This window comes from Pteropus medius, unplaced genomic scaffold (genome assembly GCF_902729225.1).
Source record: "Pteropus medius unplaced genomic scaffold, Ma_sr-lr_union100, whole genome shotgun sequence".
Classification (NCBI taxonomy): domain Eukaryota; kingdom Metazoa; phylum Chordata; class Mammalia; order Chiroptera; family Pteropodidae; genus Pteropus; species Pteropus medius.
In genome coordinates this window covers 23,483,823-23,502,738 of record NW_024344378.1, presented here as the reverse complement: position 1 = coordinate 23,502,738, position 18,916 = coordinate 23,483,823, and the positions used below count along the sequence as shown (strand labels likewise).

The 18,916-nt window shown below is 47.0% G+C and overlaps 1 protein-coding gene across 1 annotated transcript in view; it reads right to left on the bottom strand.

The window, feature by feature from the left end:
* Positions 1 to 18,916, bottom strand: part of TLL2 (tolloid like 2) — a 122,118-nt gene that overhangs the window by 17,855 nt on the left and 85,347 nt on the right. Inside the window, exons 9-13 of the mRNA XM_039871643.1 lie at positions 17,315 to 17,430; positions 11,976 to 12,078; positions 5,181 to 5,297; positions 3,985 to 4,130; positions 3,299 to 3,494 (exon numbers count right to left, since the gene is read on the bottom strand). Coding sequence (XP_039727577.1) covers positions 3,299 to 3,494; positions 3,985 to 4,130; positions 5,181 to 5,297; positions 11,976 to 12,078; positions 17,315 to 17,430 — 678 coding nt within the window. The remainder of the gene's footprint in view (positions 1 to 3,298; positions 3,495 to 3,984; positions 4,131 to 5,180; positions 5,298 to 11,975; positions 12,079 to 17,314; positions 17,431 to 18,916) is intronic.

Below are 18,916 nucleotides of genomic sequence, written 5' to 3'. Positions count from 1 at the left end.
TCCAGGGTGTAGTTCTAGCTCTGCCACCTTAGAACTTCAGTTTCGTTTCCTCATTTTGAAAATGGGGGTAATAATAATGCCTACCAAGGGGATGTGCTAAAGATAAAGTCAGAGAACTAATGGAGTTTCTAGCAGACTCACGGGATGTCTTTTCTTTGCCCTTTATAAGTCCCAATGAGGTTTCTACTAGTCCAGTTTCCTCTTTTAAGATTCAGGGTCAAGGTCATCGAACTTGACAAAAAAAAAAAGATGTCAAGCTGCCTCACCCCATATTCAATTAACACCTTTATGGGCATTTAAACGGATTGTTTGCAAATTGAAATGCCCTTGAAGTAGCAGGCTGGGTAACCTGACCCCACCCCACTGGCTGAGTCTGAAGGTCTCCTGGCTTCCTCCCAGGTCCACACCTCCAGCAATATCATCCACAGGTCTCCTTCACCACCTTGAGCTCCTGAAAACAATGACTGTGTTTTCCTTTGTGTCCACAGCCCCCAGCACAGCACCTGACACATGTTTGATGACTGCTGAATGAGTGTTAAATGGGGAGGAGGGAGAAGATGAGATCTAACCAGCAAAGGGAGATGGTTATCATGTTACTGAGAGTCTGCCATGGCTTTCAACTCAGTCCTTACAAACCATTTTAGCATCATAGAGAGAAATACTCCTTTCCATTGCCCCAACATCTCCAGTAGGGTTGCCACAAAATGCAGAAAGCTCAATTAAATTTGAATCTAAGATGAATGACCAGTCATTTCTTAGCATGGTATGTAATATTTGGGACATGCTTATACTGAAAAATCATTCTTCACTTGAAATTCAAATTTAACTGGGCAACCTGTTTTTGTTTTTGTTTTTTCTAAATCTGGCAACACTAATCTCCAGCTTTAGCTGGTCCTCTCAAATATGTGTATTGCTAATTATCAGCAGAACTAGGTATGAGGTATGAGTGGATGGGTGCCACCTGGTTACCAGTTATCTCACTGGAAAGAAGTCCCAATACCTAATATATAGACCTGGGAGTAGAAGTCAGGGAAGAAAACAAACAGGAGAATTAGAATAAAACCTCATAATCATTTGGGACCTGTGGTAAACAAAATAAGGCCTCCCAAAGCTGCCTATGATGTAGTCCCTGAAACCAGTGAGTCTTTACCTGACATGGCAAAAAGGACTTGGCAGATGTGATGAAATCAAAGATCTTGAAATGGGAGATTGTCATGGGTTGTCTAGGTGGGCGCAGTATAACTACAGGGGTCCTTATAACTGAAAGAGGGAGGAGGAGTTTCGTCAGAACAAGGAATGTGGCGATGGGAGCAGGAGTCTGGACACAGTTTGCGAAAGACTCAACTGCCTATCGCTGGCTTGAGGATGGAAGGGCATCATGAGCCTCCACTAGGGGCCTCCTCTAGAAGCTGGAAATGGCAAGAAAATCTGACCTCCAGAAACATGAGATAATAAATTTGTGTTGTTTTAAGCCACCAAGTTTGTGGTAATTTGTTACAGCGGCAACAAGAAACTGATACATGGCAACAGAAAAGGAGAAATTGTCATGTCATTTTTTTTTTTCAGAGAGAAAAATAACCATCTCAAAGATGCCTTTCTAAGCAAAGAAAATTAATGGGAGTAAACATTATACCATGTGTATTCACTTATGCTATTTCATTTTTTCCTGACAACTCTGCAATAACCTGGTAGTTACTATTTCTGTAAGTGGAAGGACTGGGGCTCAGAGAGGTTCTGTAACTTGCCCAAGGCCCAGACAGTGTTGCTGCTGCTAAGTCACATGCGGTCTGGGCCAGGGTAGAGCAGGGGCTGTAACTTTCAGGCATCTCAGCCAAGACTGTCATGTCCTTCCTGCTACTAGTTGACCTACGCTTGAAATACACTTACTGTAGCCTGGCTTTTTGGCTTGAGAAAGAAGTAAGTTTTGTCACCAATTATTCAGAGAATTATAATTGTTATTCCTACTTGGGTTCTGCTCTCCTCAGATGCCTCAAGAGAGAAAAAAAGAATAATCTCCCACGCTTGTGTGGCACATTTCAGCTTATAAAGTGTCTCCACAGCCATCATATCATTGGGGCTTCAAAACTGGTTAGGTAAAATGGGCAGATTTACTCCCCCATCCCCTCCATTTTATAGAAAGGAAAGCTGAGGCTTCAATAAGGACAAATGCCTGCCTGCTCAGGGTCACACGGATGCAAGTGGGTTCTTCTGACACCCTCCTGCTCATGAAGAACCTGAGGAAAGGGGCTGAGAGGGGGTGAGTGGGGAGACGGGGGTAAGGAAGGGATCAGGATTTCTAGGTTGGTACAGCCAGGAATCCTGGGAGGAGAGACAAGGAAGGAAAAGCAGCATTCTCCTGGGTGTGAGTGGTGCCACTAACCAAAGAGCCTCAGTTGCAGATTAGACATCTCTATGCAGTGGCTGCTAGTGTGCTGTTGGTGCCCAGTCACAATGCACTGGGGAATACCCAATATTCCCGTATAGGGTGTGGTCTGAGGAGCTGCCAGGGCCCTGAGAACAAAGAAGGAAGACCTACCCATTCAAAGGAATCCCGGGAAGCCTGCTGTGCTAGGGCCAGGAATGCTGGTCTTCCCATATCATTCTGGGTCTGGTTTCATCAAGACTCTGTAGGGCTCTTGGTCCCTAAGGCAACATGGAGGTTTGTTCCCCCGAGCACCACCCCCTCACTCTCCTCCCTACCCCCACCCAGTTGTAGGCTAGGGGCTGATGCATCAGGAGCTGAAGGCCTGGGTTGCCTCTCTGGCCCACGTCAGGTAATGCAACGCAATGGAGAAAGAGTCTGAGCTTAGGAGTCACACACACTGTGTTTGGATTTTTGACCCTGAGCAGCCCTTCTCAACACTGATCAAATGTGATCCAAACTGAACTCAAAGGGTTATTTTGGAAATGAAATGTCATCGTGTAAATCAAGTACCTTGTTCCTGACATAGAGTAGATGTTCAATTATCACTAGCGACTATACAAATATTTATTATCAATGTCCAGTTTCACGAAGGTTCACTAACTTGACCTTGTAAGTTTATCTAATTAAACTTAAATCTCATTTCCAAGGACAGTAGCAGAACTTTCTGTCACATAGAAGCCAAGGCTGAGCCTGTTCCCGAGTCGGCCGTGAACTCTGCTGGGGGCCCCAGCACAGCCCTAAAATGGGCCGCTGCCTCCTTCCTGCAGGCAGCCTCAGTTAGTGCTGAGGTTCTATAATGAATTTTGTGATTCTTAAGCCAGGGAGCAATATCTCTTTCTGTGACTAAAAATGGAAACAACTGCTAATTCATACCCTTGAAAAAATTGGCTGCAAAGCCCGCTTTATTGATAGAGCCATCAGACACAAACTTCATCCACATTCTGTTAGAGCTCGATTTCACATCCTCTGGCTTCTCATAGCCACAAAGGTGGCCAATCAGGGTGCTCTCCTCTGTGAGGCCATCGCGGATTTCCAGGTAGTCGTATGCACAGCTGTCATGCCTTTCGATCTAAATGGAGAAACAGAGGCAACATGGAAGACGACCAATGGCTTGGCCTTAAAGGTTTTGATTTAAGAAGGGAACCTCAATATCATTCTGAAAAATCTAACCAAGAGGCCAAAGGACCCAAGTGTGGCCAGCTTCTCCAAGCCACCTCCTACTTGCAGAAGTCAAGGGCAAATCAAGCTGCAAAGATACTAAAAGACGATAAATGGGGAAGAATGATTCTACAAAACTTCCCGGGATCCCATCCTAGATTTTCACTTCGATTATTCCCTCATCCTCTCTAGCAGCCTTGAGAAAGGTGGCAGATGTGATTTCAAAGTCTGCAAAGGTTTTGATACCAGACATCTGGGTATAACGCACCACGAGCTTGAAATGGCCTCTTAGGTTCTTGTTTTCAACCAAAATATGGAAACCCATCTTTCTAGATCAGAGAGTGTCTTGCAAAAGATGGCAGTTACTTCCTCCTTGGAAAGACCATCTGCAAAGCACTTACCTCAAAAGCCTGGAAGGTCAGCCCCACGTGAAAGCCCTCTGAAACTGTAATTCTCCAAACACATTCCTTGGAAGGTCTGTAGTCATCCGGGTAGTTGGGAGATTGAATCTGACCTGTGTCTTTGTTAATGTCTCCCCCACACGTAGCTTTAGAAAGAAAACCAGAGAACCAGCTTTAGGAAGAGAAAAGTGAGGGATCCCTGTCTTACGAAGGAAGCTGGCCACTTACCACCACTAGGTGACTCCACTTGCCAACACTTTCGTTTCCAACCAACCAACACTGTGCCTCCGGAAAGGCATAATTTCGTTTGTTTGCAACTCTGAGTTTTTTTCATATACAGAAAATAACCATGCAGAGCAGTGGTTCTCTACCTTTGCTGTGCATCAAAATCCCCTGGAAGATCTTGTGAGCTATGGAAGCTGGGGCCACATTCCCATACATTCTGACTGAAGTGGGCCTGGGATAGCTCGGAGCTCCAGTGATGTTTAGAAGTTCCCCCAGGTGATGCTCACGTAGAGGGTAGAGAGAGAACCGCGGGTACAAAGGGACGTGTGAGTATGCACACGCACTCATGCACACACGTTACTTCTTTTGTGGAAACAAAACTTTGGCCTCTCCAAAATTATAATCTAAGGCCAAAAGGGGCCTTAATAACTATAGTGGTTTCCTTTGGAACGGGAGGCACAGAGGTAGCTGGACAGAGAAACCTATAGAACAAATAGAAGCAGAATTGCCCTGGTGGCAGCTGCCTAGAGCCCAGACCTGTTGGTTCCCTCAACTCAACCACCATGGCGACCTCAGAGGTCCTTCCAAGAAATGCATTTGAAAGTTCCCTGACAATGTCCAAAGACCGCTTTTCCCAAATAAAACAAACAGAGGCTCCGAGAGGTTAGATTCTTTGCTCAGGCTCACACAGCTATTCAGAGGCTGTGTACCCCCTGATACCACCCCTCACTGGACTGGAATGAGGGTTCAGCAAGGAGGTGACAGGTAGATGACGTCTGTCCCGAAGTGAGCACTGCTGGCCCCTCTGCTTCCGGAATGCGGAGGAAGAGGACATTGAGTTCCTCAGCCTAGCCCCTTAGGTGGCAGCTGCCACACACGCCTGGGTGGGAGAGGGACAGCAGGCTGCATGTGAAGGACAGAGGCATATCAGGAGCTACCCAGGTAGCTTCCTCCGCCATGAACAAACAAACCTTCATACACCGCGAAGAAACCCTTGCCCAGGATGTTGCTGCTGCTCCGAAACTCCACCCAGAGCCGGCTGTCCGTGGAGGTGACGGGCTCCGGGGCTTTATCGCCACAGAACCTACCTGGGAAGTGAAAAAGAACAGTCAGGCAGAGAGCAAGAGGGGGCTCAAGCAGGCAAAACGCAGCGTTCCTTCAAATGTGGTTCAGGGCAAGCAACAGACTCTGCTGCAGGATGGACACAGTCACGCGACCTGCCTTCAGGAGAATTCCGGGCTCCAGTTAATCAAAGTGCCCGGAGTATAACCCAAAGCCCTCTCTCCTGCCAGTGGGGTCTAGTTGAGGTGCTTCAGGTATGAAGCGATAATGGTCTGAGATGGGGATGACTGTCTCGCGCCTTGGTGTTTCCTATTATACAGATACCCTTCTCCTTTGGGGCATGCCTTTAGGAAGACATTACTCCTTCCTGGCCTCAGAAGAGGGATGCCAGAGATCACCTGATGAAGAAATCAGATCTTCTTGCCTTTCAAATGTCACAAGCCTAGTCAGAATACCAAAGATTTAGAAGAATACACAATGAATAAGAGCACATTTTCCTATCCTCGTAGTCTTAGATTCCTGGGATGGAGGAGTGAGGGGACTAGGGAGAGAGGGGTTGGAAGGGCACTTTGGGGCCTTTAAAAGGACCCTTTGCCTTGTCCCACCCTGAGCTGAGACCCTGGGTGGACAGGATGATAGAGACACTGAGTAAGTTTAAGGATCTGGGAGAAGCAGATAACTGTGTCTCCAGTCTCTGCAGAGCCTGGAGGGGCAACAAGACCCTCCTGTCCCACCTGGGGTCAGAACGAAAGTGTCCACATGATTTGTTAAGACATGAGGCCAGGAGACAGGCATGCAGAGTTCTGCAGGCAAAGCATGGCGTGATGGCAGCAACATGGTTCCTGGCTCCTAGGAGGGGTATAGAAATGGCTTTCCCATTGCCCAGAGGAATCGGGGAGCCATAGGATGTCTTCTAGGACTTGGCACCAATCTGAACTGGCCAAGGGTTGAGACGAGGAGGAGGCAGAGCAGCCACTTAGATGGACAGAGGACTGGAGACTAGACAGGAATGAAGACCTCCCAGCAACGCCATCAAGATGGCAATACGGAGGCCTCCCCTGCTACCAAGTCCTTGCACAAAGTCTGCTCCCCACCAGCATCCCCACTCTGGGGTAAGAAAATACAAATTGACTGAAATCAAATTACCACTACCTGATAGAAAGAAACTCATAATTGTTATTGAACTTTTGTTATTTAAAAATAGAAATAATGTGTATTTCTTAGACACTTTGGTATAGGTCTGAAATTTGAATCCTCTACAGAGGAAAAGGGAGAAGACCTTGTCTTCCCAGTGCATGGTCATCCTTGGCCACATGACCCCTCATGGCACGTAAGAATGGTAGCCAGGGCAAGGACAGGGATGGGGCAGGTGGGAGATGGGCTGTGCTGTACCGCCGAGTTTTCAACACAGGCCCGTCAAGGCCTATTTGGCCTAGAAGTCGTGGTTCTGACAAGTACCAACTGTGTGAGTGACTCAGAAAATCCATTTAACATTGAGGGGGACATGGGAGTGACTGTTAATGGGCATGGGTTTTCCTTTGGCGGTGATGAAGATGTTCTAACTTTGACTGTGGTGACTGACAGTTGTACAAATCTGTGAGCATGCTTAAAACCACTGGCTCAAACACTTTCATCAGTGAGTTACATGGCATGTGAATTATATCTCAATATATTTTTTAAAGATCCATTTAACAGATATTTAGTGGGTACTGTTACTGTCAGCACCACGTTAAATACTGGATCAATCCCTTGAAGTTGTTAGCTCTGCTTTGCCTTTCTGAGAAATGGGGGAGTAATGCTGGGGGAGAAATAACTTCCTCATGGCCAACTGTGGCCTATATTCTTTGGGGGAGACACAGGAGTAGAGGCCGCTAATCTCCCTCTGCTTCCTTCCGATTCTGGCCACCTGCAGCCTTTCGGATTTGGTGAGCTTAACATTTAGTGAGATGAGCTGAAACGGCTGCCAAGAATTTGGCAAGGAAAAATCCATCAGAAGCCTATAAATTTTCAGTAATGTTCCTCTGGCATGGCCAATTAGTGTCAATTCGTTCTTGGAAAACAAAACATAAGCGTGGAGAAGTATTGCTTACCAATGAGGAGACAGAGACACTGAACCCACAGTTAGACAATGCCAATTTACAAGGAATTCCTTCTTAACCTAGCCCAAGGGTCAAGTCTAAATTCTCCTTTTAAATCTAGGCTATCACAGCCGCTGGGGACTGTTTCCAAAAGAGAGAGGAACTGCCACCGTCTGACTGCCTAAGAAACCGACCTACGTTACAAACCACCCACCCCACCCCAAGGCTACTGGACAACCCATCCTCAGTTCTCTGGAGGTGGTAGGAGTTACAGACTAAGATGTAGTTTATTGCCGTGGCAGAGCTAGACTTGGTAGAATAAATTAAAAATTATTTCTAAGTAATGTCTCTCCCCAAATCACCTTGTAATTCTTATCTAGAATCTTCTACATTATCCTTTGCCTGGTGTCTCAACATTCTCATTTTCACTGTAATAGTACTAATAAAAGCTTATTTTTATTAAGTATGTTTCTATCAGACACTGTCCTAAGCACTTCACATGGATTATCTAATTGCATCCCCACTCCCCCCTGAATTAGGTGCTATCATTCATCTTACTTATGAAAAAACTGAAGACTGAAAAATTTGAGTTGAGTTACACTCCAAGTTGTAAGTAGAAGCAGGAACTGAACCTTAGCCGTCTGAGATCTTGACCTTCATCATCAATCTCACCTTCTTCATGACCATCACCACCACCAAAAGGAACTTCTCCATCTAACGTGCAATTCTGAACACTGTACACTTTTCGATCAACAGACATCGAATCTACTCTCTGAGAATGTAAACATTCTCCCAGTTCGGAATCAGACACAGAGGAATGAAGATCAAAGCCTTAGCCATAAAGAAAGGCTGTGGTGATGCCAGGCTTGGCTCTTTGACTCACGCTATCATTTCTGCTCATTTGGGAGGCTGTCCCTGCCCAGGGACCCCAGTAGAGGGGCCACGCGACACTGATTGGCCAGCCTAGCCTTTCTGAACTTCCCTCCCCATTTCAGGGAAAGGGGGAGAAAGGGCTTTTGTGTGCATTGTGGTGGTAGAGAATACTCAAGGACAGTTCTGCATACAAAAGTGCATTGTTAGAGTCATTCCTTTAGCAGAAATAAGGGAGGGGAATCCAATTAACAGGACAGTATTTCAGATCACTGGATGAGTTCTCTGTGCAGCCACCTTCTTCCCCCCGGTTAGGTACAATCTCATAAATGACCCCTGAAACTGAAAAACCAATTTGATATCACTAACCAGCCGTGAAATGTTCTCAATCTACTTGCATTTCCCTTTAATCGCTATGTGAAAACCTGGGTCCCAAACAGCCTCCTTCCAAGAAGACTAACAGGCTGGAGAGAAATTGGACATGAGAAAAGGTATCAAATTCCTAAAGTGAAATCTGGTTCCTGGCTTTGGAGGAGGAGTTTAATAAGGATATCAAGAAGAGGAAATGCAGATGAGGGCACGACAAGTGGGCTCCATGGGGAGTCATAAAGGGTTCATTCATAAAAAGTTATGTGCCCATTATGCCTGGATTTTCACACACTGCCCTGGGAAAATATGCAATGCACAGTTTTTCAGAGCAAGATGCATACTTTCACAATCCGCCCTAATCCTCTCTCCCTCCTGCCAAAGGGGCATTGACCTGCCCCCTCCCGGCAGATTTCATGGCACTGACCCCTCCCAGGGACCAGCTCGGCCCACACAATGCACTCGTTCCAAACACAAAAGTGCACTAACAACTGCATTTGGAAACATCAGAGCGGGCCAAATAGTTGGCAAAGGAGAATTCGTGCGAATGGGGAAGAATGGTTGCAGGCACCGGGCCATGCCTTGGCTGCGGAGCACACACACACACACACACACACACTGCAAAAGTGTGTAAAATATAAGCCAAAAAACCCCCAAACAAAACAAACCATCACCGACAACAACGAACCACAAAAGCCCCATCTAATCCACGAGAGTGCCGCCAGAGATGCCAGGATCTGTAGTGAGAAAATTCTTGTTTCTAGAAAAGGGAGCGACTGGAAATCCCTCTGCCTGTGCCCATTCTCAGGAGCGTGCCTTGGCCCTCTCTGGGGAACTTCAGTAACACAGAGCTTCCTCCTCCTGAGCCCTTTAAGTCTATCATGTTCCCCGGGGCGGGGGGAGTATAGGGTTGCCAGATTTAGCAAACAAAAATACAGGAAGCCCAGTTCAATCTGAATTTCGGATAAACAAGGAATCACGCATCCTATCTAGCAATGCTAGGGGGAGATCCTTCTCAGATTGAGCAGTCACCTCTCCCTAACACCACGACAGCTCAATTCTGGTCTGATCTCAGCCACTAGCAGGCTGTGTGGCCTTCTTGGGGAGCATGGTTTTCTCAAGAGGGTTTGGGATAAGTGACTCTAAGGCCTCTGCCAGGCTGAGGGGTCTGTGATTCCATGTTCTCATGAAACTCCTCCCACCCAGCTCCTTTTACAATTTTAGTTATAAAATAATCCCTGAATGGATTCTTGTAAAAGATTTCAAAAATCCAGACATATGCAGAGCAAACCACGAAGCTGCCCACCAGCTCCGTGCTTCCTTTTTCCGAGGTAACCACTTTCCATCGCTGGATGAGCACCCTCGTAGTCCCCTTTCTGTGTACTTGGCACTAGACAAATTCACATACATGTCTATAGGCAGGCAGGATCGTTCCCTGACCCAGCTCGTAGGGACTTCCATTCAGTAGTCTCCCAGGAATCTGTACTCTTGGAAGTCTTCCCAACTGATGCTGTGTTCACTCAGGTTTGGGAATCTCTGCTGCCAGGAATGAAACCCTCTGCCTTTCTGCCACATCTGGTCAGTGCTGCCTTTAAAGCCATGCCCACTTCTGGCAGCGGCCATATACCATGTCTGCTCATAATAGACTGGAAGCAGAAATCCAGGGCAGGCAGCCTCCACCCTGCCATCGGGTGGGGGGCATAACCCACTTGCCCTGCAGTGTACACACTCCTGTGTGTGCTCGGCCCGGGGGTCACTTTCTTGGATTGCTTATCTGGACCACTAATTACCTGATTCCTCCTTGTGGTGGTAACCTAGTGCTCCCACTCAGCACCCACTCAGCACCCATGGACATGGATTTCTATGTTTGTACCTCTAGGACTTTAAATCCATGGCCCTCTGGACAGAGGGAGCTTGCGTGCTATCCCCGATGGTAACTGAGCTGGCTGAGACCCCTTGGCCGTACAAATGCTAATATCTGCCAGGCCCTCATGGGTCCAGTTAGAGCCTCTGTCCCAGTCCCTTCCGACCTACCCTGGAATCTGATATGAAGTGGGCTTGGCCCGGCCGTGAAACGCCCCAGCTTAGCTCTCTCCTTTCTTTCCTGCCTCCATGTTCAGTCAGCTGTCCCCAAAGCAGCTCACTCTCAAGCCAGTCACTTGCAGCATAACCAAGTGGCTTTTCTGCCCATGCCAAGGACCAAGTTCTCGCTGAGAGTTTAGACTTACAGACTGGAAGCCCACCCTACAGACCCCTCTAAAAATGAGGACGGCCCACTCTCAGCTCAGACCCTCCCCTGTGGCTCCTGGTAAATCTGCTTCTCTGTTTTCACTGCAGTTGTCATTCGTGGGCCAAATGAGTCCTCATGTCCACTCTCTGGTCATTGAAGCCACTGGTCCTCAAGGCAACATTAATCTTTCCTGGTCACCCACGAGAGAGCTCTCTTCTGGTGACCGATCCTGAGTGAATTGACCCTTCTCTTAACGCCACCTGCCCACCGCCTCTCACTCAAAGGTCCACGCAGCCTTTTTGTGTAGGAGTTCATGCACTGTTCATCTCCCCAAATTAACACATGCTCATCGCAGGAAAATTCGAAAACATAACTAAACCAGGAACAACAAAAGAACAAAATTTAAAAAGTACTGTATCATCCTGAAATAACCACTGTGTGCAATTTATTGGTATTTAATGTTGGAGATCACAAAATGATTTCTTCCAGGTGAATTTAGCCCACACAATGATGTGGGTAATTTCGTTCTGAGTAACTTTGGTCGAGCTACGCACTGTTGAGTTTGCCACACTCCCCACCACTCCTTGTTTTGTCATGCCAACCCCATCTCACTCATTTACACCCTATTTCTGAAGGCATCTGAGTCTGCAGTGCCTGCATGATAGATATACAAGTGTATTTTTGTTAAAATGAAACCCTACTGCATATGCTATTTTGTCACACCATTTTTCTGTAACAACGTACAGGGAATACCCTTCTGAATCAATAAGTAGCCACCTCCAACTTGATTTTGAATGGCAGGATCATTTTCCATTGAAAAGATGTATCATAATTTATTCAGCTAACCCCTACTGTTGAACATGTAAATTGTTTTCAATTTTTCCTGCTTCAGTGAACATCCCTGTAGCTAGAGCTTTGCACACTTCCTTAATTAGTTCTCTACGATAAATTCCAAGAAGTGGAATTGCTGGGTCAAAGGGTATTCGCAGTTTTAAAAGCTTTTAACATGTGTGGCCAAATGGAGTGTTCAGAGTTTTACAATGACACAGACCCTTGAGAGCTTCCTGTGACTGCCGTCTGGATGGACCCTTCCAAACATTAATAGCATCACACGGAACATCCGATCACCCTTCTCTCAGGGCCTTCTGAAGGCAACTCACCCAACAGGGGGGCTTTTCTCCAGTAACCATCCCGGACCTCCACGTAGTCGTACCAGCACAGGCGGCTTTTAAACAAATCCATGGATGTGAAGTTTAAGATGATCTGTAAAGAGTTAGCATAAAGTGAGTTTCGGCGACAAAGCCCGGGGAGCTTTCAAAGACACAACTTGCACAGCAGTGTTCTCACGTTACTGTTAGCACACGGGGCTCTCAGACCACAGTAGGAGTGGCCTCCCAAAAAACGTACTCACAGGAAACCTCATGACATTAAATAATAAACCTTAAGCAGGATGGGGAGTAAACAAGAAGAGATGGTCCTTTGGTTCTGTCTGGGGAATAGCTTGAGCTTTTGAAGTCACTGAGTGGTTTACAGAAAGCAAGATGCATTAAAGAGGGGCCAGGATGCTTTGAGCCTGGGGATTTGGAAGGAGGTAAGGGGTCAATGAAGTTCAGAGATACGCAAAGATCTGATAACATCATCAATCATTTGAAAGGGCCTGGGGTTAGCCTGAGTGCATCTGAGCACCTCCGTGATCAATGTCCCCTCGGCCATGACCTCACTCTTCTGAGACACGGTGTGTCTAATAGCCTTCCTACAGTTCGTTCATTCATTCATTCACTCATTCATTCCACCATTGTGTGTTGAACACCTACTGTGTGCCAGTATGTGTTAGCCAACTGAGAGGGAAAGATCACAATGATGGGTTCTTGCCTTTAGGGAGCTCAGAGAAAGGGGGAAGGGCAAATGAGTCAAGTGCTTTGGAACAAATGCTGAAAAGAGAGGAATGGACGGAAAGGGTGTTTGGGAGCCCCAAGAACAGAGAACTGAATCCTTCTTGGTGATACTGGAGGAGGCTTCTCAGGGGAGGTCTGGCAGGAGGAGAAGCGGGGTGAGACAGCATTCTGGTGAGAGGGACTGACATGAGCAAAGGCAAGGACATGTTTAGGGGACCGTGCTGTAGCACAGCCTTGGTCGCTGTGTTTGTTTGGAATGAGGAGGCGGAAGGGGCGAGGATGAGTGAAGGATGGGGAGCTGGGGGGTTCAGATGGACTGGGAAGGAAGGTTTCAGTTTTTCTGGACATCCTGAGGCCATTCGGTGGATGGCCCTCCCCACACATAGTGCGGGGAGCTGGGTGGCCCTGCAGAGTCGACAAACAGGCACTGTACCCATGAACTGGCCCCTAATTCCCACTGCAACCCTTCCAGCTTGGGGCTCCTGGGGCAGACAGCCCAGAGTTCAGGTTTTCCCTTCCCCTTCACCGCCATTCAATCCCCACCAGGCAAAGTGCCCTTTTCCTGCACTGAACAGCAGCAGCTTGTCTAGCCCCAGCTCTCGAGATGGCTCTCTGCTGTGTGCAGCATGTCCCTGCTCCATCATCTCTCAGGTCCTGCTCTGCAGGGTCCTGCTGAAGGCAGCCCTGCCCCAGCCCCTGCAGCCAACCCTATTCCTTTTCCTACCTGGGGGGCTTTGCTCTTAGTCAGTTCAACTCTCTCTAGGATCTTCACTCTCTCACTTTCTTTTATATTCAAGCAGCCCAGGGTCCCTCATCTCCAAGTAAATCCTTAGGCTGGAAGGCTGCAGGTGAAAGGTTCCATGCCCTCTTGGCCAAATCGAAGACTGTCATTTATTTGTCTTTGTTCTCCACAGTCCCTCTGCTTTGAACCTCTCCTCTCTGGTTTTCACCGTGCAAGCCTGTCCTCTCTCTAACTGTCTCTCTTCTCCATTGCCTCTTGTCCTCTCCGCTTCCCATGAACTGTGAGGGCACCTCAAAAAGATGCACTTCCCGTCCAGCTTTCCTGTCTGCAGGTGACACTATCGCCCCAGTCGCTCAGGTGGAACACCTTGGTCATCTCTACTTTGCCCCCATTATTCATCTTAATGCTCACGGACTCTTTTCCCTTAAGATGTTTGTATCCCCTGCTCCAAGCCAGTCTCGCCGCCCCTTCATCCGCCCTTCTTCCTGCATTGCTCCTGATCAGGTGACTCTTGAACTCCTGCTTGTTATGTCCCCGTCCATTCTGCACACTAGGACTTCTAGATCAATGTCACGCTTAGAGCTGATGTTTGCTAGAGCCTTCCTATGCTCAGAAAATTTCCGTGGCTCCCTTTGCCCCCATTTCATAAATTAAACTCTCTGCTCATCTTCCAGAGCCTCCAGCGCCCACTGTAAGGGTGACCTTATTTCCCAGTGTGTCCTAATATATCTAGGTAAACAAAACCCTCTCCAGGCCCCGCTCATGGGGCCTGTCCATCGTCCCCCAAGTCCTTCTGCGACTGCTCAGATGGACATGATCTTTCCCTCATTGGAAATCTCCCCTCGTTCTTAAAATGATTTCAGAGCAGGTATCTTTACAGTCAAGCAGATCTGGATTTCTTCTCAGCCCTACCACTTACTAGCTCTTAGATCTTGGGAAAATACTTGTCCTCTTGGACCTTTAGTTCCCTCATCTATAAAACAATATGCACACCACTGGGTTGTTAAGGGGACTGCACAAGAAACTATATAGAGAGTATATAGTGCTATGCCTGGCACATAACAGTCACTCAGTAAATGGCAGTTCCAGAAACTGAGCCTCACTGAGTGTACACGGAGTGCGCCACAAACTGGATACATTAAGTGCACTTCACAGGCTGCCCGTCTTCACCGATGTTGAGAGTGCCCATTCCTTCCCTTGGGACAAGGCCATGCAATGTTCAGGTCTCAGGACAAGTAGCACCTTCTATCACAAAGCCCTGTAGAAGCCCTCCTAAAAAGTGAAGAGTCAGTACAAGAAGACAAGCCAGTTCATCTCCTGTGTTGGAGAGAGAGAGAGAGAGAGAGAGAGAGAAAGAGAGAGAGAGAGAGAGGGAGTGTGTGTGTGTGTGTGTGTGTGTGTGTGTGATATGTTCCTCTTCTTTCAAACTAGACCAGTGGTTCTCAACTCTACTTGCACATTAGAATCACCTTAGAAGCTTAAAACAATACTGCTGCCAAGTGAATGCCTGTCCTTCAACGAAATCAGACTCCCCAGGGCTGAGGGGAGACCCTAAGTTCTAACTCTCTTATATTGTACCTTCGACTCCCTTTGCACACCTCTCAGTGTTCGCATTCAGAAATGCTTGCTAGCTGGTTGCAATATGATTCTTTAGCCTTTGCTTTTTAAAATTTCAGAAAGGAAACGTTATTACAACTTCCTTGGTAACACATTCATGATCTGCATGAACAGGATAATTATTCAGGCTAATTATTTTAAGTATGTTAGTGAGCCATAAAGACCGTAGGGGAAGAGGTGATGAACAGGAGGTGATACTCAAATTAATCAAGTTTGCTAATTACTCGCAGCTCTGGGGAAGGCTGGGCGAAGCAGAAATTGAAATAACTGGTGCAGGAATTTCAATGATATGTATTCTCCCTGCTCCCAGTAAGCAATAATAATTAAGGCTGGGTGAATCTTAAGCAGTTCAATCATATCACAGAGCCTCTGCTACGCAGAGCAATTCAACGATTTGGGGATTACCAGACCCTCTTCCCCTTTCTCCTCCTCCTTCCTGCCTCTCTCCCATTGAGGCCTCTTGTAGGCACAGGGATGGCACCTCCACTCTAAGCAGACAGGTCTGGAGTCTCTCAGCCTCAAGATGACAACCACACTGTCATAAATGCAGCCAGAGGAAAGGCGTGTGCTTATGGGTATTGTGTGTGTGCACGTGGGCATGTGAGTGTGTGTGAATGCATGTTCAAATATCTAGTAGCCTCTCCCCTTTGTAGAATAATACAGGATGACGTTTAAGCATCCAGGTTCTCAGAGTCAAATGGCCTGGTTTCAAATGCCAGCTCTGCAACAAACTGAGCTGGCTTGGGCAAGTCTATTTCCTTACCTGCAAACTGAATGATGTGGTAATAGCACCTATCACATAAAGTTGTTGTGAGGATTAAATGAGAGAATCCACATAATGTGCTGGGAAGAGTACCCAGTCCATAGAAAATGCTCCCAATGGTTCCTAGACATTATTTCTCTCTGGTTATCATACTATGTTTAACCTGATGTTTAAATGAACATTTTTTTTTAACATTATGAATTAGGAATACCCGAAAGTTGGCCACAGGTACCTGAAAAACTCCAGCACCCCCCAACAACCCCCCCAGTTGCAAGTTTTTCACTTGGCCACTCATCCATCTACATATCCATTCAACAAATGCTTATCGTGTGACCCTATACCATGGGCTGTGTTGGGTGCTGGGGGCCTGGGGGTAAACAATCTCTGTCCTTGATGAGGTTAGGGTGTAGAAGGGGGACAGCCAAATAAACCAGCAGTCATGATATTGTGAGATCAACTACGATGGGTATAACTGCAGGGAGCTAGACCCGAGGAACAGAGCGGGCATCTCAAAGATAGCTGCATCTACTTTGAGACAACTTGAAGAACTCTTGGATTTGTAGAGAGGTGAAGGAAACACAAGCTTTGGACTGCAGAAGCCCCAGTTCTCTGTTCTATATCTTACTGTGAATTTGGGCAATTTATAAAATGTTTGAGTTTCACATTCTGTGTCTATATCAATGGATATAAGGAGATGCGCCTTGCAGTAGGGTTAGGAACATACCATCTGTGGACCAGGGCAAAAGAGGCTTCTGTCCTGGGCTTGTCTCTAGAATTTTGAAATAGTCATGCCCACCCAGAGCCTGTCTAGCTTCTAGACCTCACTCTAGGAGCCCAGGATCCTGGAATTCCCAGTCCAAATAGCCCTGAGCCTACTTCCAGGATGTGCAAAGACTTCTGTCCTAGATTCATCCTCCTGAGGGTTGACGGCACATCTGGTAAGTCTGTTAACACTGGAGGGGCAGCCAAGGAATGGCTGTTTGCCAGGCAGGAGCAGAACGTGCTTAGGAGTGTGGGCTGGGTGTGGCCATACGAACTCCTGAGATGGAGCTGGGGCTGGGTAGAGAAGGAGGGGCCAGCCACGGGTGGGCAGCCAGCTCTCTCTGTACTGCAACCTGCCAGAGCAGCACTCCGAGGTGTCAAGAATTTCTAAATTGGATCCTTGCCTTCCAGGGCATTCTGACAGTGTGTTTATCAAAGTAGACGGATAGAGCCTACTTTGTTTTTATAAACTGTGAGCTTGATTTATAACTCACGTCCACATTTAGTACACAGGCCTCCATTTATACGAGGGAGACTGGCTGAAAAGTCTAGAAATAAATAAGACTAAGCAAGCTAGCACAGTGCCTGGCACATAGTGGGTGCCCATAATATAACAGCTATTATTATTATTATTACTACTATTAATAATAATAATAAGTCATCGTGTGTCACTCAACTCAACAAATGCTATGTCATTTCCTGAGGTAGCTCCACACCTACCTTCTCCCCTGGAGTGACGGATATCCTCCAGATGCAATGGGAATAAGAAGGGTAGCCGTTTGGAAACCCAGGTGCAGAAAAGTTTCCCGTTGAGTCCTGCAGGGTCTCCCCACACGCTGCACAAGTGAAACGACAACTGTGATTCTGACACCGCACACACTCCCCGCCTGCGAGCTCCCTGTCTAGGGCTGCTGAGCAAGGACACGCTTTCAGCCAGAGCCCTCAGAACACACTGGTGAGAAGCGTGCCAGGCAGACTAACATTTTCCTGGCCAATAAAAGTGAAAATAGGATCCGTGCACCAAAAAGGAACACCCCAGGGATTCTGAGGCTCTCAGGCTTGAGCATGGCCTAGAGCTGGGTTTGAACCTTAGCTCTCCAGCCTGTTGTGTGGTGGTGACTTTAGTTTTCTTATCTGTAAAATGGGTGAGACCTGCCCAGGTTAGTGAAACCATCTGCATTAAATGAAATGGATCGTCTCAGTAGCAGCCTTTTACTTACTCCTAACAATACCTGTGGCAGAGAGAACATGAACGTGCAAGTAGATGAAGCAAAAAAAAAAAAAAACTTTTAAAAATTTATTTCGGCTGTTAATTTCAATCTTGCCTCTTCTTTTTCTGCTATCCACCTCGGAATGAACTACCAAATAGTCAGGAAAACAGAAAAATGGCCAGACGCCCAGGAAGCTGGAATACTCTGCAGGTTCTTCTGCCCTTCGATGTTTGAGGGTTGCTAGGTCAAGAGCCTAGAATATAATCCTTATGTATGTGAAAAATATTTCCCTAATTTGTCCTCAAAAAAGACACCTGTATGAGTAAGCTTGGAAGTCAGAGGTTTCACATTCCCCAGACTCCCAGGGACTCAAACTCCGAAGACAAAGACACTGGGTTGCTAGGGCCCCGCTGTCTTATGTGGCCACCCCCAAAGTGTGGGAAAGAAGCATCCTTCTGCACATTTTCCTAAGGGCAATTCAAACTCTGCACGGCTACCATCCTCGCTTTCAGCCACTGCTCGAAACGACTGGGAGCTGCACTTTTGGAGCTGCAGGAAGGGAGAGCTGGAGAGTGGCCCATCGTCGGCCTCAGGAAATCCTGGATATCGGGGCTTCAGTATCGTATTACTGAACAACTGCCAGGCTTCATGAGAATTATGCCCGGCAGTCAACACCCCCGAGGGTTCCATGGAAGTTATTTCAGAAGAATCATCAACATTCTGCAGGAACAGATATGTTGCTGTATGGCTCCATGGTATTTACCAGCTGCCTCGAATCCTTTTGGGAAGTCAGAAGCATATACATTATAACTAAATAAATACTACGGCATTTCCCACGGGACCATATAAGGTTTCTCTTTCAATTCATCAAGGTTATATGATATGTATGTCTTGTACTGCAGCCCTAACATGCTCCCAAATGACTAATAGCTGGATGAACATATTTCCTAGAGTTTCATGATGGAGCAAGCCTCACATGGTCCCTCGTAGGCCCTGTGATAAGGCTCAGTAGGGCAATGTGATAGCCCAGATTTTCTAAGATGGCCCGTATTTCAAATATTCTGTCCCATGGTCCAACCGTATGTCTTATCTGGGGGTTTGGAAAAGGCTA